This window comes from Carlito syrichta, unplaced genomic scaffold (genome assembly GCF_000164805.1).
Source record: "Carlito syrichta isolate Samal-C Ts95f unplaced genomic scaffold, Tarsius_syrichta-2.0.1 Scaffold314027, whole genome shotgun sequence".
NCBI classification, from domain to species: domain Eukaryota; kingdom Metazoa; phylum Chordata; class Mammalia; order Primates; family Tarsiidae; genus Carlito; species Carlito syrichta.
The window spans coordinates 240,547-264,985 of NW_007258123.1; the positions used below are offsets into that span (position 1 = coordinate 240,547).

Here is a 24,439-nt window from a genome sequence, read left to right on the forward strand (position 1 = left end):
TGTCTGGCAGAGAAGAAGTCCATTCCTTAAGAAGGAAGTGCCAAGAACAGGTCATCAACCCTCCCAGGCCCCACCTTGCCCAGGTCACTGGGTTGAACCCTTGGCAACTGCAAGGATCCCTACAAAAGCCTTCTGGTGCCAATGTGGCTAATGGCTACGCAGGTAACTGGGGAGAGGTGAAGGCCCCCAGATCCACCAAGATAGCACCAAGGAGGAAATACTTCAAGAAACCTGGCAGCTACCTTAATTCTAGGCCAAGTCAGAAGAGAGACCTCCTGCACAGGAAGTAGGGGGCGAGCAGATGCACCCCCACTCCAACCCCAGGTCTTCTGCCCTATTTGTGGGCAGCACCATCATCATGTTGGAAGAGAGAGAGACGCATCTTAGGAAGCTTCCAGATGCTAATAGTCTGAACTAAGACAAGACTTTGGCAGAGGAAGGGTCAGTGCCCAGACCTCCACTCACCACCACATCCACCTTCATTCCTGTGCCTCAGTCAGTTCCACATAAGAGAACTGGGGAAAGAGAGCAGGACCCAGAGCACCCCAGAACCCAGAAAACTGAGGCACCCTCATGTCATCTGAACCTGTCCTACTGGAGCTCGGGTCCATGGGGTGGAGGAAGGCCCCAGGGCAAAGAAGAGTCAGCAGGCAGCATGTGGTGAGCAGGGGAAGGAGCCACAGGAGGCCCCACACAAGTGGCAATTAATCAATCTGGAGAATTAGCTCCCACAAAAGGAAAGGAGGATCTAATCAGTCGCTGTAGAACAGCACTCCAGGGAGGGCTGAGCCCAAGATGGTATAAATAGAGCCGCAGCAGCTTGGCACTCAGCGCAGGTGGCGCCGGAGCGGGCGCACCCTTGGCCACAGGATTCCCAGCCTGGCAGGGCCAAAGAGGCGGATGGATGAGCTCGAGTTGTGCCCCAGAGGCTGCCTTTGGCCCCTGGCTAAGCAGCTTCTACTTCTGTGGCAGAAGCCCTGCTGAAAGGAAGAAAGATGACAGCCTGGCGACCCTTTCTCCACCCAGGAACCAATAAAAGCTTGTGTTTAGTTCTGTGGTAACTCATTGCAGAACCCCAAAAGCAGGCAGCTGATAATCAAAGCAAGGCCCCATTTCTGCTCTGGTTAGGAGAAGGGAGGAGACACATGATGAACTCAGCTGAGAGACATGGATCCCGTCTCAGGAGGAAGAGTCCTGAGACAGATGTCAGGCACCTGGCCAGCTCACGGCCAGCCCTGCTCACAAACCCCAGCTGGCCACTACCCTCTTCCTCTTGCCTTCACTGACCACAGAGCGCAACAGCACTTTGCTTCAATGTACATATATATACACATAGAGAAACCCACACACTACACATATATGCTTTTGTATCTATATCTATATATATGTGGAGCTTGGAAGATGGGATGGGAGCCCAGCCCTCTTCCAGAACCTGGAAAACTGAAACAGAAGCAGAGACCAGTAAAAGCCATTTCTTTCCTCTTCTTCACTTCCAAAGACATTGGAAGAGATGAGAAAACATTAATCTAGTGAAGCAGAGGGAGGAACGGAGGAGACGGATATCTCCTGTCCCCAATTCACTTCCTGACCTTGACCCAAGGTGGAAGGTCTGCCCCAGCCCTTCATCCCAAAGATGAGGCTGATTGGCCAGGATCTGGAGGGACACTCCTGCTCCGGCAAGAGAGAGGGCACGCAGAATGACGGTCTGGGCCAACCTTGGTGGGCGGAGGAGGACATGTCCCCCTGTGGTGCCCCCCCTGCCCGAGCCCGCCTGGGGGACACCTAGGGTGAGGCCGAGTCACAGCAGAGTGGCATGGCCTGGGTCATCGTGGTCCACGCTGTTGAGAATCGCCGTCTGGTCCTCTGGAAGCTGGCGGTGGCACAAGTCCGAGAGCCGGGCAAAGGGGTCAGGACGAGAGTGTCTCTTCTTCTTTCGGAGGCAGACAGCTTCGTCGGGCCACAGAACCTGAGAGTTGGGAGGCTGCTGAGCCTGGGAGGCAGAACCGTCTAGGGAGAAGGGAACAGGTATGCAGAAGGAGAGAAAAGAAATGGAAGTAGGTGAAAAGGAAGTGCATAGCTCTACACACATGCCTCTTCCATCCGCAGGGCACACACTCTTGAGTTTCTAATGCTAAAGCAAAAAAATCACCTGAGTGCAGGGAGACAAGACCAAATTGCCACAGAGAAGCCACCTTCTTATAGACAGGGGAACAAAACAACCCAAATCCGCCTCCCCTCATTAGAATAAGAGGCAAGAAAGCTGAATGGGTATGATTTTTCTTTCTATAAATTCACAGATTCAGTCAACCTACAAATATTTCTTTGACCGTGCCTCCCAAGTGCCAGGCATCATTCCAGGTAATGGGAATCAGGGCTTCTAAGAACAGGTTGGGATTCAGTACATCTTTCTCAGCTACCCAAGCAATCTTTTCACAAGATTGCAATCACATGTAACAGAGTCAGGCCCAGACCCTTCCTGGACTGCCCATACCACTTTTCCACCTCATGATCCTTTTGGGGATGTAGAGTCAGGCCCGGACTCTTCCTGGACTGCCCATGCCACTCCTTCGCCTTACGGCCCTTTGGGAGATGCAGCAGGAAAGGCTTTGCTTTCTAGAAAACTATGCTTTAGTGTGGAGATGGGGAAGAGGAGACAAACTATCAAGACTTAAAAAGTACAGAAATAAAACTGCAGATACTAAAAGCGTTACAAAGAAAGATAAAACAGTTATGTGACAGTAAACAACTGAGGCACTAATTCTGCTCCTTGAAGGCTTAATACGTGAGTTCAATATTGAATTTTGAGCCTTTCACAGATCTGAGGGAAGATTATTCTCAACAGAAGAAACGGCAGGTGCGAAAGTTAGGAGTTAGAACAAACATGGCACATTTCCAAGACAGAAGGGAGGTCATCACAGCTGGAGCAGAGAAAGGCCGGAAAGACAAATGGGGTGTCAAAGGAGTTTGAAAACTTTTCTGGCTGCAGTGTGTGTGAGTGTGCACGTGCATGCATGCTTATGACTGAAAGAGAGAGGATGCTGTCACACATTCTAAAAATTGCGCTGGTGGCTGTGTGTGGAATTCACTATACAAGGTGCAAGGACGAGGCAGGAAGACTAGTTGTGAGGCACAGAATATGTCAAGGTGGGAGAGTGGATGACTTGGAATGCAGACTTAACAGTGGAGACAGCAACAAATGGCCAGATCCTGGACATATGGTAAAGGACAAGCAACGACCTCACCAAGTGGGCCAGATGTAAGAAGTGGAAGCAAGAGAATCCCAGATGAGGGGCCTGATAACTGGAGGCAGCAGCACTATTTGTCAATGTGGAGAAGAACTGAGGAGAAGCAGATTTGGAGAGGATAATCAGTAAGTCTACTTCAGACATCATACAGGCTCATGAACCGCCCAAGAGCATGTTCAGCAGGAGGCTGGAAATATGAGATTTGACCTCATGGAAGAGACCTGGGCTAAAGACAGACAACGAGTTGTCAACATAGAGACAGTAGAAGGACCACTCTCATCAGAACAAGAAAGAATGCAGGTATGTGTTGTGACTTCTTTGTAATAAATAAATATACAAATTATAATATATATATATTAAATGTACATTATGGTCTTAAGCTGAAATGGGCTTAAATCAGTTGAAAATTTAGCTTTGGGCTTCTGTTTCTTACCCAAGCCCTAAAAATCCTATTTTCTTTTTTTCTGCCTCAGTATTTCCATCTGTAAACTAAGAGGACACTAGTACCACCCACCCAAAGGCTAAGTGATCATTAAGTGACCACCATCTCCAAAAGAGTCAAGGGGTTCTGACTCTGTATAACACTTTCCTATAACCCTGCCTGTAGAAAGAGTTACTCTACAGAGTTATCAAAGATCTGCAAAGAAACTGTTGAGCATTCTTCCTTGACAGCCTGCTACAACATTTTTAAAACCACTGGTGAAAAGAGAGTATTTGATAAATATTAAGGAATTTCCTGAGTCTAAAAGAGAGCTGAATTATTTTTGCACTATTTTGGAAGCTACCTATCACTGCTGGGTAAACATGGGACATGTCTCAATAGAGGTACCCTTTCTATGGGATAAGCAGTTTTCACCATCTCCCATTGAGAAAAATTTGGTCAACCTGAAGAAGCTGGGCCCATGCCACCAGGTATCCTGAGCACCAAGTAGAGCCCCATCAAAAAGGCTTGAGAGGATAAAGAGGAAATATATTCAGACACAGAGATGTTTGCAAGGTGTGCTATAGAGTGAAATATATATATGCACACACATACAGACATGTATATGTATAGGTATATATATCCTACTGATGTTATTTTAAAACACATTGAAACAATAGGATACATCTTCTAAAGCTTTTGAAGGGCACACACAGCACTGAAAGCAATGGTTCTCTAGGTAGGGGAAATAAACTGGGAGCACAATCAGAGATTTTAACCTTATCTTTCTTGTCTTTTACATGAAAATTATATTTGTATATTACATGAAAATTAGTGCTAAAAAAAGAAACAGAACAAGAGAAGCTGGCGGATTCAACTCCAGAGGAAGCCCAAGGTTGGGACCCTGAGCCCAGGGACCCTGAGCCCAGGAACCCTCACAACGGCAAGCAAGGTGGGAAGAGAAGGGCAGTCGCTTCACACCATTTACCGGATCGTTTCTTTGACTTCGAAGAGCCCTTGGATGACTTTTTGGGCTTCTTTATCCGTTGGTATTTCAGAGCCTCCAGCCTCTCAGGTGCAGCAGCATTCCCGGGTGCAGGTGGAAGTGTTCTGGAAGGGATAATCAGAGAGGCAAAGGTCAGCTCCCAAAGGAGGGAGCTTCTGGAGAGGGACTAGAAGAAAGCCAAAGAGCTGACCCACAGAAGGGCAGAGTTCAGGTCTACAGAGTCCAGGACATCCTTGACAGTTCCTTGATACCTGCATTTCTATTGCTCCTGGAAGGGAGAAAACCCAGTAAAGACTCCAGCAGCATGGCCTACTGCGGATAGAAACCAACCTGTAGAGCAATTAGAAGGCCCTAAGAAAGGGAGAAAGAGACTTTAATAGTAAGGCCTACCCCCATATAAGTCAGACTGGGATGCATAAGTATCAGAGAAGGAAGCAGGCTCACTGTCTGAGGTTCCTAGGAATCATCACAATCAAGACCTTTGAATGAAAAGTAAAAGAGCAAATTAGAGCAGGAGGCGAGCAACTTCGAGCGCAATAAACTGTCTCCATCTCCAGAAAAAGGGAAGGCTAATTGAGAGACCCAAACCCCAACGGGATGGGTTACACGCATCCCAGCTTCGCCCAGGTTCTTCCCCTGTGGCTGCAAGGTTCACACAGAATGTCAGCAGCTAATGGCAACAAACACCTGTCAAGGCCCAACATTTTCAACAGGAGTGGCTTCTCAACCCTGCAGACTAGGCTCAGATCTCCTCTGCCATGTATGAGAATGGAAGGGTGGCAGGACATTACAGCAGAGCGTCCAGATCTGGCAGCCTCACAAAGCCCTTGCAGTCTGCAACAAGAATCCGGTGAATCTCTGTATTTTAAGATTCAATAGAGAAACGGAGGTTGTCAAACAGGAGACCATGTATGCAGGTCTTTCTTTCTCCACCCTGATTGTGAAATGGATTTTGTCATCTGACTAATGGATCGACTGCATGGTTAGGACACAGTCAATGAGTTGACTGGAGCCCATATAGCAGCCCAGGTCACGAAGGGAGACAGACAGCTGGGAGGAGAGGTCTGTGTCATTCTGTACATATTGGAGAGAATTTGTCAAGTTATAAAAGAAGAAAATCTAGAAAACATATTATCAATGCTGTTTCTTCTCAAAGTAAGCCCCACCTGGAGCCTGAGGAATAAAGGGGAAAAGAGAGAGACAGGTCTTCCCACCTGCACTGGTATTAGCACATGATCAGGGAAGCAGGGACACACCAGGGCCACAGTGGAGGACGTGCCTCCCACTCCTCCTCTCCTCAACTCCCACACCTTTCCCATCTCCATCACAGTCAGTTTGGGAAATCTGATTAAAAGAGTTAGGATGGATGGCACTGTGAGGGCAAAAGAAGTCCCCAAAGGTCAGCAAGCAATCTGAGGTAGAAATAAATAAAAAGCATTAGCAGAACAGAAAGGGAACCTGCAGCCTCTCCCCAACATCAAATATCTTGGTAGGGAGGAGGAGGCGGAGACTTACAGGCTAATTGTAGATAAGTCTCTGGTCTCTGGGGCTTCCATTAATTGGCAATGAAGTAACCTCCATCTTCCTTGAGGGATGTCATCTTGCTATAGTCCTTCAGTCCATAAAGTATCAAGAAGCTCCCTCAAAGTTCAGGATTTTCCACAACCTCAACAGCAGAGCGAAGAAGCCCATACATGGTCATTTACACGTGTACACAGATACACACACCTCTCATGGAGAAGTAGTCCAACTCACCATCAGAAGTCAGGTCTACCCCCAAAGACCCAACATGCCAATGCCCCATGCCTTCCTCTTTCACAAGCCCTATAGTCTACCCAGAGAAATCCTATGCCACAGCAGCAGCAGGAGCTGATGAGAAATTCGGAAGGCAAAGGGTGGAGATGCCTAGGGTGGGAGGGAGCACGCATTCCCAATGCTGGTAGAATGGCCTCACCTCCTTCTCATCCTTGATTAAGGCATCTTCATGCTGCCTAAAAGAAAAATCAATATGAAGCCACCTGTTCAGTTGATCTCTGTCTCTTGGTCCTGGCCAGCCTCTTCAGAAAGACCACACAAGCTGAGCGAAGTATGGTTGGAGGCATGTGACAAGCAAGAACAGTGCTCTCTAGCATCATCCAGGTGACCCACTAGGGCATGCAAGAAACTTGCACAGAGTACCCCAACAATCTCTAGGGGTTCCTCAAGCCAGGAGAAACTTCCAGGGGTGAAATGTGTATTAGAACCAACATCTTATTATGAGTAACATTTTTGTCATCTACTATTGATTTATTACTTACCATGGCAGGCACTGTCCTATGTTCTCTACAATAATTGGCTTTAATTTTCACAGCAACCCCAAAAGATAAATACTATACTGTCACTATTTTTCAGAAGAAAAAACTGAAGTTTGGAGGGTTAAGCAACTTGTCCAATAATCCAGTTATCATGGAAGAGTGCCAAGACCCTTAACATGAGGCTAAATAGCTCTTCAAGTTTCTTCCCCATAAACACAGGAATAGAAGCTACCTCGAAGAAAAACATGCATCCACACGACACCTGAGAAACAGACCTGCCCTGCAATGCACTAGCAGCTAATCACTGATATTCTCTGCTTCAGAGACAGACAGGTAATACAGACCAAAGGTGGGGAGAAACAGGCTGAAGTTATAGCTTCATGCAAAAATCCCCAAACAGTAACGATCCACTGAGGCGGAGAGACCAATTTCCCTTGAGAAACAAGCCAAGCTCCAGCCCCTCCAGGACACCTGCTGGCTACCTGTTTTAGCTGTTGGCTTAGGGCTCAAACAGCCACAGGACAGAAAAAGGTTCCTGGATATACCAAGACCCTCACATAAAGCAGGAGAAAAAAATTAAAGCACATGTCTGGCGGGATGGGGGTGGGGTGCAAAATGAGTATTTTTGGCACATTATATAGAAAAGACACACGAAATGCGCCCCCAACAGACTCTGCCAGCAGCACATAAAGTCCTCCAACATCCTCCCTTTTTAAAGGGTGACTGTGTCCTGTCAATGACAGGCCTGCCTGGAGCCCCTCCAGTAATGAAACTTATGCTGATGTCTCAGGAAGCAAGAGTGAAGCAACTCCATCCAGTCCCTGTTGAGAAAACCTGAGTTTAACCAGTAGGTGACCTTGTTGCAACAGAACCCAACCCGGCTCTCCAAAAAGCTGAGGCCATAGTTCTCTTTCCAGTCAGCTTCCATTCTTCTAGAATACACAGGAACACTGCTCACCTTCTCCCAGGAAGTTAGTGTAGACCCAGTTCAGAACCATCAAAAATTGCCTAGAATTTACCTTAACACCCCCTTTTTTCCCCTTTCTCCCTCTTCTCAAAAAACCCATACGAAACCCAGATCACACCCATGTAGCCCAAGAGGCCTTAATTGCTTAGCTCTTTGCTTACCCTGAGGAGCTGAAGAAACATGCAGCCAGGTTCAAAGAGCAAGCAAACCTCAGGAGAGCAAAGGCGAAATACACCTAGACATTTCTTTCCCTTAACACCCCAGGAGCTATTTCAACCCCATCAACAGGCCAAAGCAGTGGTTTCAAGAGCATCTTCCTCTCCTTCTAACTGCCCGAGAGAAAACTGCACATGCCTGATTATATACTGTAGGTGGAGGCAGAGGAAACCCACTCATGTACAAGCTGTAGCCAGGGGAGAGGTGGCCCCAGTCTAGAAGCCTGGAGGTCTGGGCCAACCCAGTTGACCAGGTTGGAAAGGTGAAACCCTTCCAGTGGGGTCAGGGCTCAGACCGAATGCCCTGCCTCAGAACAGGTCAGAGGCTTGTTGTCAGAGAGGGGCACCTCCTCTGGCCCACCCATTTCAGGGGCCACTCCTTGCTCCCCAACCCCCCTGTCTCACCAAGGTCCCAGAAGGTCTCAATGGGAAAGGGAACTAGAAGGAGGTGTGAGGACAGGGTGCTACTAGGCTCAGACGGAAAGCTGAGCGTTGGCTCGGCCTCCCCACGGTCCACGCAAAGCACAGGTCCACGCAATACAACTCCCATGTTGAGATGGGAGGTGGGAAGAGGAGAAAACAGGGAAAGAGGAAAGAGGAGAGGCAGGGGAAGCAGCCGCAGGTTTGGGCAGAAGGAGCAGGTGAGAAACTGAAGAGAAAAGAAACAGCAAGAACGACGTAGACAAGTGTCACAACTTCTCCAGCAAGACTGAGGGCAACACACATGCAAAGGCGCAGCATGAAGACAGCGTCTAAAGGGGAGCCTGCCGTCTCCCATGGCCCCAGCACTCTGCCCCAGGCAGGCGCTCAGCAAGCAGGAGAGGAGCAGAGGTGCCTGTTGCCCAGCACCCGGGAGGCTAACTCAGAGGATGGGGGAGGGGCTCGTCCTCCTAGGCTAGGGATCTACAGTGGTCCCTCATTCCTGCCCCTGGTTTCTGGGTTTGCCACAGCAGTGACAGGAGAACTGGGTCCTCTCAGATCAGGCTCAGTGGGGACACTGGGGAAGGGGGTGATGACAGAATCGAGCGAGGGGAGTGGAAGTATCACTTGGGAATGGAGTCCTGGGAGTTTCTCACACCTCCTGGCACCATGAAGGAGTCCCACCTGGAGACAGGGAGGGAGAATGGGCAAGGTGGAGGACAGCCCAGTTAGTCTCTGGCCACAGGAGGCCCCTGGGGTAAGAAAGTTCATAAATGCTGCCTGGTGCCCCATGCTTCATCCATGCCAGTCTGCTTTGCCCTCAATTCCAGGGCCTCTGGGCAGTTAACAATTTTATAGCTGCAGATCGTAAAGAAATGTCAAAGCAATCCTCTTTATAGGAGGCCACACTTATGACAGAATGAGATTTATAGTCCTGAGCTAGCTATGAAAAACAGCCTTCCTGAACATCTCCAGGTGGGGAAAGGAGGCAGCTATTCCTCACCTCGCTCTCTCCCATCTAGGTGCCAGTGCCACACTGGCTTGCTCCCAGAAAAGGTCAATGGGCTTCATGGCAGGAAGCACCTTCCTAGGTCACCATGAGAGAGAATGAGCCTCGGTGGCCCAAGTCTCTTTAAGAGATCGATGGCCCCTTAAATGCCCAAGTGCCTTTGGCCACCACCTGGAAGGATGTTCAAGAAGGGGCCAACCGAGGCAAGGCAGAGGGAGGGACACAGTGCTGACCCACGCAGGTTTCTACCTCTTGCTAACTCTATGCCCCTCTGGGTGGGGGAAGCCTGCTATCCCCCTCTGGGGAGGTCCTCCTGAGACCCTCTCCCTAAAGACCCATGACGGGGATCTTGAAAGCAATTTGGACCTGAGGGTGAGGTCACATTTTGGCCCTGTGACAACAAGAAAGGTCTGCAGAATGCAGGAGCACAAGGAAGTGGTGACAACTCCCTGCCCTTGCCTCAAGAGGACTGTGGGTGAAGCCACACCCCAACATCGTGCTTCTTGAGATAACCTAATATCTTGAAGATCCCAAGAAGGCAGCGAGGGACCAGCTGTCCCAGGGGAAGTGCCTTTGGAGTGAGGAGGAAGGAGGCATTATGCCCAAGACTGCTGGGGAAACAGGACAGAGGGCTGGAGGGGAGGGGGCGGTCCTGGATACCAGAGGGGCCCTGGAGAGATCCAAGAATGCAGAGATGCAAAGCAGATCCTGGGGCACTCCGGGCCTCTCAAGGTCATGCAAGGCCCCAGGGCTTCTGTGGGAGGCCCTGGGTGTATGGGCAGCAGGCTGGCAAGGTGTCTTTAAGTGAGGGGAGCTGCTGAGGTTCTGGAGGGGCCAGATGTGGGGGTGGGGGCCAGAAGCTGCAGCGAGGCGGCGCCGAGCATGGCCCAATGTGGGAACCCAGAAGCCGTGGGATCCAGGAGTGGCAGCTGCCACCCCACAGGGCGGTGAGGGGACATGGTTTGGACCCCTGTCCAGGAAGCGATGGCCCTGCCAAAGCCCCGTCCGCCTGCCCGCCCCCGCCCACCCAGCCCAGGAGTCCCTTACCTATTGAGCTGAGGAGAGGCTTGTCTCGACAACACTGCCCAGATAGCTGAGATCAATCAGAAACAAAGCAGTTATCAACACCAGCCGGGGGGCACCGCCCACGCACACCCAGAGGGAAGCAGGGAAGGAGCACAGCAAGTGAGCCAACGGGCAAGGCCGGAGGATGGGTGAGGGAGAGGAGAGAGACGGAGACCCAGACGCACGATGGAAGGAAGCAGATGAGCGCGCTGCACAAAGCACAGAGACAGGGCTGCCACGACAGCATCTCCTGCACAGACAGAGGCGGGGCCCAGCTGGAGCTCTCCTCCGCCTCCCTACGCCCACCCCTCCTCCAGGGAGCAGCCCATGGGGCTGAGGGTGGGAGGTGAGCTTGCACTTCCAGGGGGGGCAGGGGGAGAGCACCAGGCTCCCTCCTCCTCAACCACCTCCCATCCTTCCTACCACCAGGCCAGCCTCCTCAGCAACTCTCTGCTCCCCTCCACAGGCGGCTACATCAAGAAGAGAGACCAAAGGACGGAACCAGAGAGAGAAAGAGAGAGAGAGAGAGAAATAGGGGAGGGGAGAGGGCATCCAGGGGTGCTACAGAGATGTGGCAGGCTCCTCTGAGCAGGTCAGGTCAACCCAAAGACAATGAAGAAGAAAGGAGAGGCAGAGACAAAGGAGATTGGGGAAGAAAGGAAAGGAGGAGGAGGAGGGCAGGGAGGAAAGACAAGAGAAGAAGAGGCACGGGTAGGTGTCCAGGCTCTGGTACCTGGAACACCAGCTGCCACAGTCTAGAGAGTGCTCTCCCAGGCGGGCTGATCGCGGGAGCGTGTCTGTCTGTCTGTCTCTCTGCAGCTTCCTGCGAGGCACACAGGTGGAATAGGGGTGTGGCTCCCGCACAAGGTCACAAGGTCTGAGACTTTTCTCCATGCCTCCAGAAGAGGCTGTGGAGGGGGCTGATTTCGGCGCTCACTAGGGGTGATAAGGGGCAGAAGTTTGGGAACTGGAGGCCTCTGGCCTGGTGGTCCAGGGAAATCAGACTCCAGGTTCCTGCTTAGCAAGGAGGAGTGGCCAGGGAAGAAAAGGAGGCTGGACATAAGGTCTGTGGGCAAGCCCAGGACCACTGTCCAATACCAGGACCACAGGGATGTGGCAAGCCCTCAACTCCAAGAGGGACCTGGGTGACCTCTCAACAAGGCCACTTGCTCTGACACACCATGCCACCCGTTTCGCAGGTGTGCCCACTTCCCAGTATGCTGTGGGCATGCTGAAAGTTCCGGGCTGGGTGTGAAGATCCCTCAAGCTCCTGGCAGGGTACCTGGGCAGATAAGCCCCACCCCACCCCAGAGCCTACACCCTGCCAATGCCACAATGGCCAGAACTCCTCTCCCAAGGGATGCTGGTGCAGCATGTCCAAACAAGCCCTGTCGTTGGGTGGATGGACGGGTAGAGGGCAGGGCAAGGCATGTGGGGAGGAGTTGACCGGGTGCAGGGGGCAAGGGAGGCAGCGCACACTCACCCTGAAGGTGGTAACGTGGGTGGTGGGGGCTCTGGTCGGAGCAGCTCCTCCCCCATCCTTCGGGGGGAAGGCGTCTGTCCAAACACGTCCAAGCTGTCCCCAGGCCCAGCAGGAGCGGGGCCCGGCGGAGGGGAAGGGTAGCCCGTGGCCAGGGTGGTGAAGCCCATGGCAGGTCGGTAGCTGGGGCTCCCACTGCGGCTGCTCTGGGAAGGGGAGCCTGTGGACGGCGTGGACTTTCGAGAGAAGCTGACTGCGGCCGGTGGCTGCAGAGTGATCTCCGACATCTCCGCCTGCTGCAGGAGGCCCGGGCGGGGCCGGGCACGAGCAGCAAGCTCAGGGGAGCCGGTGCGGGAACTGAGGGGACTTTGGGTCAGAGGTGAGAGCCGGGAGGGCTGTAGCACCACTTGATGTAAACTGGGCTCGGCGCGCCTGGCCTGCCGGGGGCTGGGCCGGGGCCGGGGCTCGTACCACCGGGTATCCAGGCCAAATGTGCTGGGGCCGCCATGCCCCCCCGGCTCAGCCGGCTCGGGGTAAGGCAACACGGGTATGCCCATACCTTGGCTGGTATGTCTTAGCTGCCCTTGGCTCACCAGAGGTTGCATAGGTCTGTCCTGCCACTTGGCGGCCGGGGGCACTGGGACGGGACCCCTGCCAGGCGACTTGCCCGCCCATCCCTTTGGTGCCTCCAGAGACAGGATGCCTGGGTAGGCTGCGGGCACCTGGAGGGAGGTGGGGGGCAGTCCTCGGGGGAGGCCAGCCTTGGGCTGCAGACTCTCGGCCACATCGCAGGGGTGCAACTGAGGGGGGAACATCATGGCTGGGGTTTCCAGGCCCCCAAACGGGAATTCCGGCCGGCCCCAGGGCTCAGGGGAGCGCCCTCCTGTTGGCGTCTGAGTCAAGGGCAGTGTGCTGTTAGACGCATTCTCTCCGTTCTCCTCGGGGATGGTGGGGTGGCCAAAAGGCCCCTCGGTATGCAAGGGTGGGGACGACATGACGGAGCTCAGGGGGCTGCCCACTTCTGGCACGTAGAACGGGGGCGGCTCCACCTCCCCAGGGCTGCTGCTGCTGAGGTACCCATAGTACTGGCTGTGGTGGAAGGGCCGGGGGGCGGGGGGCCTGGCCTGGCCCGTGGCCTGGAGTCGACCTTCCAGGCCGCCGGGGCCCTCCAGCCCACGGGGCTGGAACCGAGGGCTGTATGCTGGTGGTGGCAGGTAGGACTCCTGGCTAGACGACAGAGGAGTCAACTGGGACTTCAGGGCGGCCACAGATGTGGGCACCAGCGGGTCCTCGTTCTCCTCGTCCGACTGGCGGAACTCGGGGTACATGTCTGTCTCTTCGGCAAAGGGGAAGCCCTCAATGCGCCTGGTCCTCAGCGAGGGCTCCACCTCGGCAGGGTCCATCACAAAACGGCCGTCGGGGCCTCTGCTGATGAGCTCGATGGGGGTGGTGGCCTCCGCCTCGGCCTCAGCCTTGGCCACGCTGTACTTCTTGCCGCTGATGGCCCTCTTGGTCTTCTTGTACAAGGACAGCTCCTTCTCCCGGGTGGGACTCAGCATCCTCTTGGCCGCGGGTTGGCCCTGGTCATCGGAAGACTCTGATGGGGCCCGGAGTGTGCGGATGCTCTCGGGGCTCACCTTGCCAGAGGACAAGCTGTGGGCAGGAGCAAGAGCAGGAGTGGGTGAGGTGGGTGCACACCAGCCCAGGATTTCCTTTCCTTCCCTCAACAGACAACAACTGGCGCCTAGGAGGATCACGCTGAAGAACGCCGCTACATGTCTTGACATGAAGTCCCCTGGCCACTCTCCACTGTCAGGACGTGAATTACCCTCCTCTGAGCAACATCCCCTTCCCCCTATCCTGGCCTGATCCCTCTCTGGCATGCTCTAAGCCCATCTCCAGCATCATTCCCAGGCTGTTCAGTAAACACCCGTGCCCTGCAGCACCAACGTAAGCAACACATGCTAAGAAGGCAAATCTGCCAGTACGGAGAAAATGAAAGAAACACGTGCTCAGGCTAGAGCGAAACAGATTACCCGCCAATTTGGATCATCTACGCTATCACTCTCTTTATCAGTGTGGACAACTCAAAAGTAGCACGCAGGCCAATTAGCAGTAAGCAGCTTAGAAACACTGAAAACACTGACAGGGGGCTGGGTGAGGCAAGCTGTCTGCCCGTGGCCACCCCCCACCACGACAGCCAACGCATGGTTCTCCAGAGTCAGAGATACTTACGGCGACTCAAGGCTCTTCCGGCAGTGAGTGATAGAGAGTGGAGGGTCTGAAAGGAAAAAGAAAGGACCTTAGCCACTGAGGCTAAGCCAAAAGCTGCTCAGCATCCTCATGCCCATGACTCACCTGGTCCAAGACCCACCTTCGTGCTGGTCCGGGCCACATCCACCTCTGCCCACCATCCCTGCTTCCTTACTTCCTCCTTCCAATCAAATCCCAGTGGAAACCCTATCACAGGATCCCAATTTCCCTGTTTCCCAAGGGGGCCAGACTAAAAATGGTCCATCTCTCCTGACGGGGAGCATCTGAAGCCAGGCCAGTGAGAGTGCGAGGAGGGACTCACACCCACCTTTTTTGCGCTTGAGCTTACGCTTGCGCTGCTTGTTGACAAAGCAGGCGGCCAGGGTGCTGAACAGGATGGCAGCTGCCAAAAAGCAGATGGTGGCCACGATTCCGGCCAGCACGGGCCGTGCCAGCCCATCCTCAGTCAGGTCCGGCTGCGGGAAGATGTCTGCAAGGAGGGTGGGAAGCACTCGTGAGCCCCACCTCCCCATGCCCCACCCGCCAGCTCTGACACTCAGTCCCCACCTGGCCTTCCACCTGCCTCTGCATTCGGTCTCAGGCTACACACTCAACTCCAGCACTGTGAGACTCGCATGGCATCATGAAGAGGGAGAAGTAGGGGCAGGCTACAGAAGTCGAGTCACCTCTACACATCTTGTGAAGAAAAAAAATGCCTATGCCTCCTCCCCATGGGGATCATTATTTCAACAGTCATCTATATTTGTCTAGTGCTTTACATTGTACAAAGGACTTTCATGCATGCTATCAGATCTTCTCACATTAACTCCGTGAGATAGAACACACATATCGTTCTCATTCGGTAAACAAGAAAACTCTGCTTTGCCGAGTTGGAGGGGCTGACTGAGCAGACATTGCTGGCAGTGCCCAAACCGAAGCTGGCTACTCTGCTGTCCTGCCTGTCACCATGCTATCGCTGCAGAGGGAGAGCCCAGGTGTGAAGATGTCTTGAGGGTAAAGTCCTACAGCAGAAGAGGGATTATTACTACAGAGTTCAGGCCCACCTATTTGTAACCCCTACAGTACATGCATGCACCTTCCTACAGGGAAGATTATCACAGCCCAGTTATCTCCAATACAGAAGAGCACTGGCTGGCAGGAATGGCAAAGGTGGGCCCAATTCTCTCATTTGACAGTAAAAAAAAAACTGAACCTCCTCCCTTCATGCCCAAGTTCAGAGCTTGTCAGTGGCAGAGGCAAGGCTCGACCCAGCCTACCGTATTATAGGAAAGTTATATCAGTAAGTGCCACTCTTAAGGATCATCAAAGACAAAATCAATATATGGTGATATATTTGGTCAGAACTCATTGCTATGTCAATAATAACAATGGATAAAAACAATCCGAATTATGTGGATTGGTTGAGTAGAAAATGGCCTTCAGAAATGGGGGCCCTAAATGCAAGGCACACTGAGGTGGCTGCATCCTCGTCCCTCCTCCGTAGAATGGTGTGGCAAGGCATGTTCCCTTCTGGGAGCCAGACATAGGATGCTGAGCACAGAGAAATCCACTGGGATAAACCCCTGGAATGCTCGAGTCTAATACTCTGGCCTTGGCTGCAAGCTATCCTCCCTGTTCCTCCAGCTCTCTAAGTCTCTTCCCTGAAGAGAAGCCAAGACACAAGTACTCTGGGTTCTGCTGCCTGTAGGACACAAGTCTGCCTTTAAAAAGCCCACCGGCACCTGATGACATAAATCACTCCAGGCTGGCCCCTGCCCTCACTCCACTCTGGCCCTCCCCTGGCCCACCCTCACCTCACTCTTGCAATTCTATGAGTCCTACCGCACCAGCTTCAAGGGCCAAGATCCTTGCCCCTGGCCACAGGGGTCCCTGGGTTAACAGCACCTGGGAAAATGGCGCCACTGCTTGCTTACTAAGCAAGAGCCTCTTGTTATGCCAAGGACGCCCCTTCACTTAAAAAGGGACCTGCTATGTCTCAGGAACTACAGCTGGAGAGAGGATGTATAGAAATAAGACCAGGACCCAGAGTAGGAAAGATAAATGAAGAAAACACTAAAGAGTTGGCTTTATCTCACCTGAAAAACATCTAGAAAGAAGGAAGGGAGGGAGGGAAACAATACCAAACAACAATTTTCCAACCAAAACCCACATAATTGTAAAGAAGTCAATAACAGGCCTTCAATAAGTCTTTGCTGACCTGCTGTCTCCTTCCTCCAATTCACTGCCCCACTCCTATTACAGAGCATAGCATGAGAAGAAACCAAAATGGTATAGCAGATAGCACTAAAGTCAGGTTAGTTACTTCTGACTAGCTACAATGAGAAGAATTTCTTTCTGCAGCTCTCTTACAGGAGTATCAGAAACCCCGCCCCTGATTTGGGTAAAATGCCACACATCACAGAAGCATGGATCTGTGGACTTAAGAAAGGCACAGCTCATGCAGTTGCAACTAGATACTTCCTGAGTTTCCAGTCCGGCCTCTCCTCCTAGATTAGCTATTCCACAAAGGGCCTCCTACATGGCTCTAGGGCTTAGGTCCCTATTGCTGTCAGAGAATTTCCAACCCAAAGTACCTGTGCTGGAGACACCGGCGATGTTGCTGGGCTCGCTGATCAGATCCTGCATGACGGCCAGAACCCGGAACTCGTACCAGGTGTCCTACAGCCCCAGGGACAACACCCAATCAGCCAAGGGACCTGAGACGATCCCTGCCCCCACCAGCTATGATCCTACACATGGCCTTCCAAGGAATAAGACACCCAAAGCACTGGAGTACTGATGGTAAGTAGCTGGTAGCACTGGGCCAGCTGTGCAGTAAATACTCCCGCCATGGCTGATTTCAAGCTACAAATGTGAGGTCTTGAGATATGCACAGTGGGCTCTCTGGCGCCACTGGGAGATGACTTTGGCACCCCACTAATAAGTGTCCAGGAAGAAAGAAAGATGGATGAGGCTGCCTGTACTTTTGAAACAACTGCTTCCTCCCTCCAGCTAGCTATACAAGCTAAAGGGGTCAGCTGGGCACCCAGAAGATGCATCTTCCTCTAGGGACTCCAGACTGTGAAAGGAGGGGCCTTCCCTGGACAGACCTAGAAGACAGTTCTTCCAGGACTTCTTCTGTCCACTCCTCTCTCACCTCTCACCCCCCCCCCACCCTCCCCCCATGAAGCCCAGCAAGGAGCTGATTAGGCCTGCCCAGCTTGCATCTGTGCTTGGGAAAACCCTCAGTACAACACGAGTCTCCAGCGCTACCAAGCTGGCCCTGAATCTTAGGGACCTCAGTGACCATGACCTGAGACGTCCAAGCCTTGGTAGTGGGTCTGGGAAAGCCCAGGAGTGTGGTACATGGCATGACCTCAAATACCCAAGTTGGTCATGCAAAGCTTAGGATGGCTCTGGAGTTGTATTACCACCAGAATTTGGGAAGGAATAGCAAGGAAAAGCAAAGCTCTCACCTGTGACAGATCCTTGGCAAAGAAGTCCCCATCGGTGCCTGGGATGGCATCGTCCAGCATCTCCCAGCGCTCCCCGACGCGGAACTCCATGATGTAGCGGTCAATGGGAAAGCTGTGGTTGGCGGGGGGGAGCCAGGACAGGAGCACACCCTGCTGAGTCCGGTTGGCTATGAGGCACCTCGGTGGGGTGACCAGCACCAGGGGTTCTGGAGTTGTAATAGGGAATGCTGCGGCAGGGAGGGAGAGGAAGAAGGTGTCAGGAGCGCCCAGGTCGCCACAGCATCCCACCCATAGGAGGGCAGGGATCTCAGGGCAGCTGCGACATTCCCATTCCTGTGCACACATCATGTCAGGAGAGAGAGGGACTCAGAGTCAGGGCTCTGTGCTGTCTTCACAGCAATGCAAAGGAACACCCAAGGGGAATCGGGTACCTCACGGGGGAAAACACAGGAAATATAGGGAACAAGAAGAGCTGAATGTAATCAAAATATCTTCCGTGTCCTCCAAGGAGTTAGGGCTCTCTTCTCATGGCACACTGGCCACTCTAAATTCCCATCTAGGCCCAGGGGATAAAATGAGGCCCCACAGAGGCACCGAGAGCTGGGGGTAGCATCCTACCCACTGCGCACTGTGGCGACAGCTCAGGAGCAGTTCTGGGAACAGCTGGCATTGCGCCACCCACTCCCCCAGGAAGAGCCTGTTCACGGCAGCCTTCCCTGCCTCAGAGGACCGCAAACACTGCCACAGCTAGGCAGAAGGACAGAGCAGCTGGGTCCCGGAAGGAAGCACAGGCACGTCCCAGAAGGCTCCACAGCGAACAGCAGCCACACGCCCTGCCTGGAATGAGGCTGGGCCCAGAGAAAGAGCTGGCAGGGATAAAGACTCCAGTCACCCCTGCCTCTGCAGAAATTGCAGATATGAAGTCTGGCATGGAAGAATGTAAGGCTGAGCATCCTTCTCCCATCTACAAATGCAACCAGAGTCCGGCCAACAGTGCCCTGATGTGGGACTAGGCAAACCCGCACTGGGTCTGACAAATCTTGTTGGGAGATCCAACTGCAGAGGCCTAGCACACAAGAGGCCACAGTGTGAGCTGCATCGGTCACCAACCTCTCCACCTCTGCCCAGCCCATGTCCTCGAGACACACCAGCCCGGATCCTCACCTAAAGTGTTCACAGTGACCACCTCACTGAAGGCGCTGGTTCCCAGCTTGTTCTGAGCCAGGACACTGAACTGGTATGCTGTCTCAGGCTCCAGGGTGTCCACCAGCAGCCAACTGGGTCCCGGCGGCACTGGCAAGGATAGCCAGTCATGGGGCCCAAACTGTGCCCGCTTCATCCTGGCCAAAAGAAAGAGAGAGGATGGGGGACAAGGGGTAGGGTGGGTTACACTGGAGAGAAGAGAGTACAGGCAAGGTGCGCTCAAGGAGAAGGCGGTGAGTGGACCTGGCGTCCTCAGGTTCACCGGCAGGAAGAGGGAACGGCCAAGGGTGGGTGACAGTTTTGGTTGTGCTGACCCTCAGGATGCCGGGTCACCAACCACAGCCAGTCCCTCCTCTACTGAAAGGGGCTTTAGGTGAAAGTCTTACTCAGGATGTCAGTTAAATTCGTTGCCAGTTGCATCATGGGATATCCCACCCTAGTCACAACACTAAAAGTGGACTCTGCCTTGGGAGAGCAAGGACACTAGAGAATGAAGATGAGCAGCTCAGCAATGACAGGGCCAGGGAAGGAACCCAGGTGACCCTGGCTGCACACACCCCAGGGACAGCCAAAGTGGGACTCAGAGTAACCCACAGAGCTCACTTAGTCCAACCAGACTCAGGTCATCTGAGGATATCCAAGTGTATCACAAAATGAATGGGGTCTCCCCACAGTGGGGCCAGGATCCCTAAGACCTTAAAGGTTACAGATCACAATCAAGAAGAAGGTCATGCTGTGCCTGGAGAACACAAAACTAGAGGTGAGGGTTTTCCCTTATTCTGCAGCCCCCCAGTGCCCAATAGGCAATGAAGCCGGCTGGCTGCAGGTGCAGTACTGCCAGATTACCACAGGGGGGAGACATTGCGCTGTGGGAGGACCTTCTCCTGACATGCTGGTTGGATGCCCACCGGGTTCCCCTCCAGGTTTAAAGGCTCACTACGGTGTATGCCAGGAGGGTGAGCTGAGGCAGCGGAAAGCATAGCAAAAAGAAGCTAGCACCAGATGTCTGAGTCAGTACACAAAGAGTGAGAGGCAGTCACAAAGGAAAGAGACGACGTCCCCAACCTTGGCACTGCCCTCCCCCACCCAGGGCACAAAGCAGGGAGCAAGGTAGGGCAGCACAATGCAGATGAGCAGCAGCGTGGGGCGGTGCCACAGGTGGCATGGGACCCCGCTAGACTCCTGCAGCCCTCAGCATAGGCCCAGACCGGTCACTGAGACTTCTCAGGGGCAGCGCGGCCATGCCACATGCCCCTCCCTGGGCCACGCAGCCACCTGGCAGCACCACTATTCTGCAGGGGCCACTAGACAGGTGTGCCAGGAGCCTCCTGTGCCTGCTGTAGGAGGAAGAGACGTGGGGAGGGTTTTCTGGCTGCAACTCCTGCCACCTAGGTGCTGTTCACCCATCCCAAACTCAGAAATCCAGGGATATGCAGTCACTAGGGGAGACAGTAGGTGTCCTCCCAAACTTCTCTTGCAGTTGGGAGTATATGAAGGGGTTTCCATGAATCCCTTCAGGGATTCCCCTGGAATCTGGTTTTTCGTCCTCCCTAGACTCTGGTTGAGCCTGGTTGGGAGCACACACAGGTGAGTGAAGGTGCTCATCCTCCTGCTCAAGGGTGTCAACCATGAGGCCCGTGACCCAGGAGAGTGGGGAGAGAGTAGGGTGAAGGGAGGGAGGTCAGCTGGGCTTTTATGTCCTCCTTTCCTGTGCCCCCTATCATCACCCTGGGCTGTGCATTTCTGAGATCTCTGCCTACCCTAAGGTTTGAGATCTTTGTAAGATCTCAAACCACTGCATTTGGCTAAATTAACAAAAGAAGAATAAAAAAACAGGGAAACACACGGTTCTAGAGAGAGACACAGATGCTGAAGCCAAGGCCAGGAAGGTGGGTATCCCCTCTCCACACTGGTTTCTGAGACCACCAGGGAAGGGACAGAATAAAAGTTAGACTCTACTCTCCAGGCTGGGTTATTTCACAAAGCCCCTGAAGACTTGGAGTCTCTTCCGGACTCCAGAGGACAGAGGAACCTGGAAGAAGGAAGCAGGACACAAAACGGGGGCAGTCTGGTCAGCCAGGAGAGGGCAGCAGAGAGTCCTGGACAATTCAGGCCACAGCCCAGACAGGCAGCCCCCGTCTGCAGGCCTGGGGACTCCCAGCCAGGCCAAGAGCCTCTCGCAGACTTCACTTGTCACCCACAAGAACCTAGTCACCGCCTGGCCCCACCTCACTGTGTGTGGGTCTGGAGGGCCAGGAACATGCCCTTCTCCCCTCCCCCACCCAGGACTGCCACAGTCGGGGCGGGGCGGGGAGAAGCAGAGAGCAAAGCATGCGGGGGTGACTCACAGAGGTCCGTACCAAACTGAGAATGTCTGCTCGTATCCTCCGTCATAGCCGGGCTCCCAGGACACGTTGGCAGTTGTCATGGAGACCTGGACCCGGACACTGCCCGGGGCGTGGGGGCTGGTGCCTGGAGACCCAGTGGAGACCTCTCAGACTGAAAGGCACCAAGCCCCGCTGCTGGGTGCCCGGAATCTGCTGTGGGGACCCCAGAGGCCGAAGCATGTTGCAGCAAAGTGCAATGCCACAGGAGACAAGGGTGAGGGGACACACCTAGGGGCAAGCTCCCCTGTGCCTACTGTGGGCAGGGCTGGTGAAGGGAGCCTTCTGACTTGCAGTGTAGTTCGGCCAGCAGGAGACCGTGTGAGCATCAGGGACGAGCCCATGGGAACCCAGCACCCTCCTCACCCTGGGCTCAAATCCTATGCTCACTAGGCAAGCTTAGAAATCTCTCCTAAGGTCCCAGGAAAGCCAAAGTGTCCCCTCTCACAAAGTTCTCCAGCCTCACAAGAAAGCCATATTCCACCCCAGCGCCAGCATAAGAGGCAGCACAACACAACAGCTAAGAACTTCAACTTGGCCTTGAGTCCCAGAACCACCACCTCGTAGTGATGGAACCACGGGGAGGGTGTTCAGGTCGCACCAGCCTCAGTTGCAATGAACAGAGACTGGAGGAACGCCAGCTCCCACGTGCTGGACTGGGAATGAGGAGGTGTGCAGCCCACTTGGCACAGAGCCTAAAACTGGTGGCAAAGCCTCAAAAAGTGTTGGCTGAGACTGTTACAACTGTCAGGACCCAAAGGACAGGCTGTAAGGGGACAGGCTGAGGTCGGGACACACGTTCCTCCAGCCACCAGAAATGGGAACCCCAGTAACTTCCTCCTGCCCTAGTCTCCTCATGCCGGGCCTGGCCCCAGGTGTTAGCCCAGTGCCCCCCCTCACCCCCCGCCAAGATGCTGCCAGGCTCCGTTCTCCCTTATTCCACCCCCCTGGCTTTCCCATGGCCCTGAAACCCAGAATCTCCACAGTTCCTCCTAGCCACACAGTTGTTCTTCTGTGTCAGGTGGGTTGCTGAGGTTGGGAGCCATGCTGGCTTTCCCTTACAGAGCCCACGGGGGCAAGGGCTACACGTGCTAGACCTCGGGCTCAGGGTTGAACTTTCTTAGGAGATGCCACAGAGTGCTGCTGGTCACCAGAGAATGCCCCAGCATCCTGTACCCACCCCTAGCCGGCCTGCTCTCTGCCCCACTGCTGGCCACGTACCGATGACGGTGAGGTGGGTGCTGGCAGTGATGCTTGTGACCACGTTGGTGGCGACACATTCCCACTCCCCGTGGTCCTCCTTACTCAGGGCGCGGAACTGGAGACTCCCGCTGGGCAGGGCATTGTGCTTGCTTCTACTGGGCTTCCCTACCTTGGCCAAACGAGGAGGCAGGAAAGAGGGGCAGGAAGAGAAACAGAGGTGAGGAAAGAACCCACCGAAACCTCAGGGTGAAGAGTGGATGAGGAGAGGGCGACCCCTGAGCCCTCGGCCCACCTCCTGCCTCCATTCCTCCTCCAGAGCACCAACTGCTCCAGAAGGGCCCCTCGCTGCTTGGCGCCCAACCTGGTCTAAGCAGGTCCAGAACAGGACCAGCCACAGGGCCTCACTTCTGCCCCCGTGGCCCCAGGAGCTCCAGACTCCAGGTACCTTTCTCCATGTGATGACGGGGAAGGGGTCCCCGGCAGCCGCACAGGGGATGAGCAGCTCCCGGCCAGCCTCTTGCCTGTACTCCCAACCTGGTAGCACCGTAAAATACGGGGGATCCTGGAGAGGAGCACACAGGCACACTCATGGAGTCGGGGTTCACGTGCCAGGCTCATGGAGGGCTCCCAGTCCTGGGCCTCACCTTCAGGACAAGCCGCGCGGGAGCAGACTGGCCCATGGTCCCCAGGGTGTTGTAAGGCACACAGGTATAAGTGCCAAGAGCCTCCTCTGTGGCCTCCTCAATTCGAATAGAACCATCCTCCATCAAGGTCCAACCTAGGTTCTGCCAGACACAGAGGACAGGGGGAGCACTAGTCAGGGAGCCAAGGTTCCACCCCGTCCCCCAGCCCCAGGCTGGATCCCATCTGGGCCAGACAGAACTTGGAACAAATCACCAGCCCCCACCCAGGGCGGGCGTTGTCTACATTCCCTGGGAGACCATGGACCCCTCCAGAAGCAGCTCTGTTTTCCCAGAGTTTTTGGCAGGGCGAGGAGTCCTGGCAGAAAACCAGACCCCAGAAGTGGCATCTCAGTGCCAAGAGGGTGCCTCTCGCTCTGAGCCCACCATGCGTCTCTCTAGCACCTTCTCGACCTGCAGGGGGCGGCCGTCCTTGTTCCACTTGACCACGGTGGCCGGTGGCTCTGCGTCCACAGGGCAGCGGATATAGCCATGGATTCCCACGGGCACATAAATTACAGGGGGCATGTTGAGGACACGGGCTGGGTCTGTAGAGGACAGTGCAGGTGGGAGAGAAGACGGACACAAAGAAGCCAAGTGAGGAAGCCAGATGGAGACAGCCCGCACACGAGCCCAGACACTTGGAACTTCTGTTCCAAATACCTGGAGGCCCAAGCCTAGCCCACCCTACCTGCATGTTCCTCAAACGCTCCCATATGAACTTTACCCATCAGGGGAGGGTTCTCGATGTCCACTGCCCTCAGTTCCTAGACCTCGAGCCTCAAAGCCAACATTGGCCCACACCCTACCCCAAACAAGCCTTATCTCAAAGTCTCTCTTGGGCAGCAAGCAGTTCAACCTCTACTTTACATCCTAAGCCAAAAGAATAATGTCAGTTCTATGCATAAGTTTTATGCATACGTGGAGCCACAGCAGTGGCGAGGTATTTTCTTCTTCTCTCCATTCTGCTAGTTGTCCAGCCTTCCTAGGCCTCAGTTTCCCCATCTTATTCTGCAGTTGAAACACAGAATTAGGACAGGTGCAGTGGCTCACGCCTGTAATCCCAACACTTTGGGAGGCCAAGGCAGGAGGATAGCTTAAGGCTAGGAGTTTGAGAC

The 24,439-nt window shown here is 53.9% G+C and overlaps 1 protein-coding gene across 1 annotated transcript in view; it reads right to left on the reverse strand.

The window, feature by feature from the left end:
* Nucleotides 1–1,357: 1,357 nt before the first annotated feature.
* IGSF9B (immunoglobulin superfamily member 9B) overlaps nucleotides 1,358–24,439 on the reverse strand; it is a 46,435-nt gene continuing 23,353 nt past the window's right edge. Inside the window, exons 8-20 of the mRNA XM_008070826.1 lie at nucleotides 23,727–23,869; nucleotides 23,286–23,426; nucleotides 23,087–23,203; nucleotides 22,660–22,810; nucleotides 21,415–21,526; nucleotides 19,016–19,191; nucleotides 17,852–18,078; nucleotides 16,970–17,054; nucleotides 14,704–14,865; nucleotides 14,358–14,403; nucleotides 12,126–13,775; nucleotides 4,655–4,776; nucleotides 1,358–2,007 (exon numbers count right to left, since the gene is read on the reverse strand). Of these exons, the coding sequence (XP_008069017.1) occupies nucleotides 1,799–2,007; nucleotides 4,655–4,776; nucleotides 12,126–13,775; nucleotides 14,358–14,403; nucleotides 14,704–14,865; nucleotides 16,970–17,054; nucleotides 17,852–18,078; nucleotides 19,016–19,191; nucleotides 21,415–21,526; nucleotides 22,660–22,810; nucleotides 23,087–23,203; nucleotides 23,286–23,426; nucleotides 23,727–23,869 (3,341 nt within the window). The 3' untranslated portion in view covers nucleotides 1,358–1,798. The remainder of the gene's footprint in view (nucleotides 2,008–4,654; nucleotides 4,777–12,125; nucleotides 13,776–14,357; nucleotides 14,404–14,703; nucleotides 14,866–16,969; nucleotides 17,055–17,851; nucleotides 18,079–19,015; nucleotides 19,192–21,414; nucleotides 21,527–22,659; nucleotides 22,811–23,086; nucleotides 23,204–23,285; nucleotides 23,427–23,726; nucleotides 23,870–24,439) is intronic.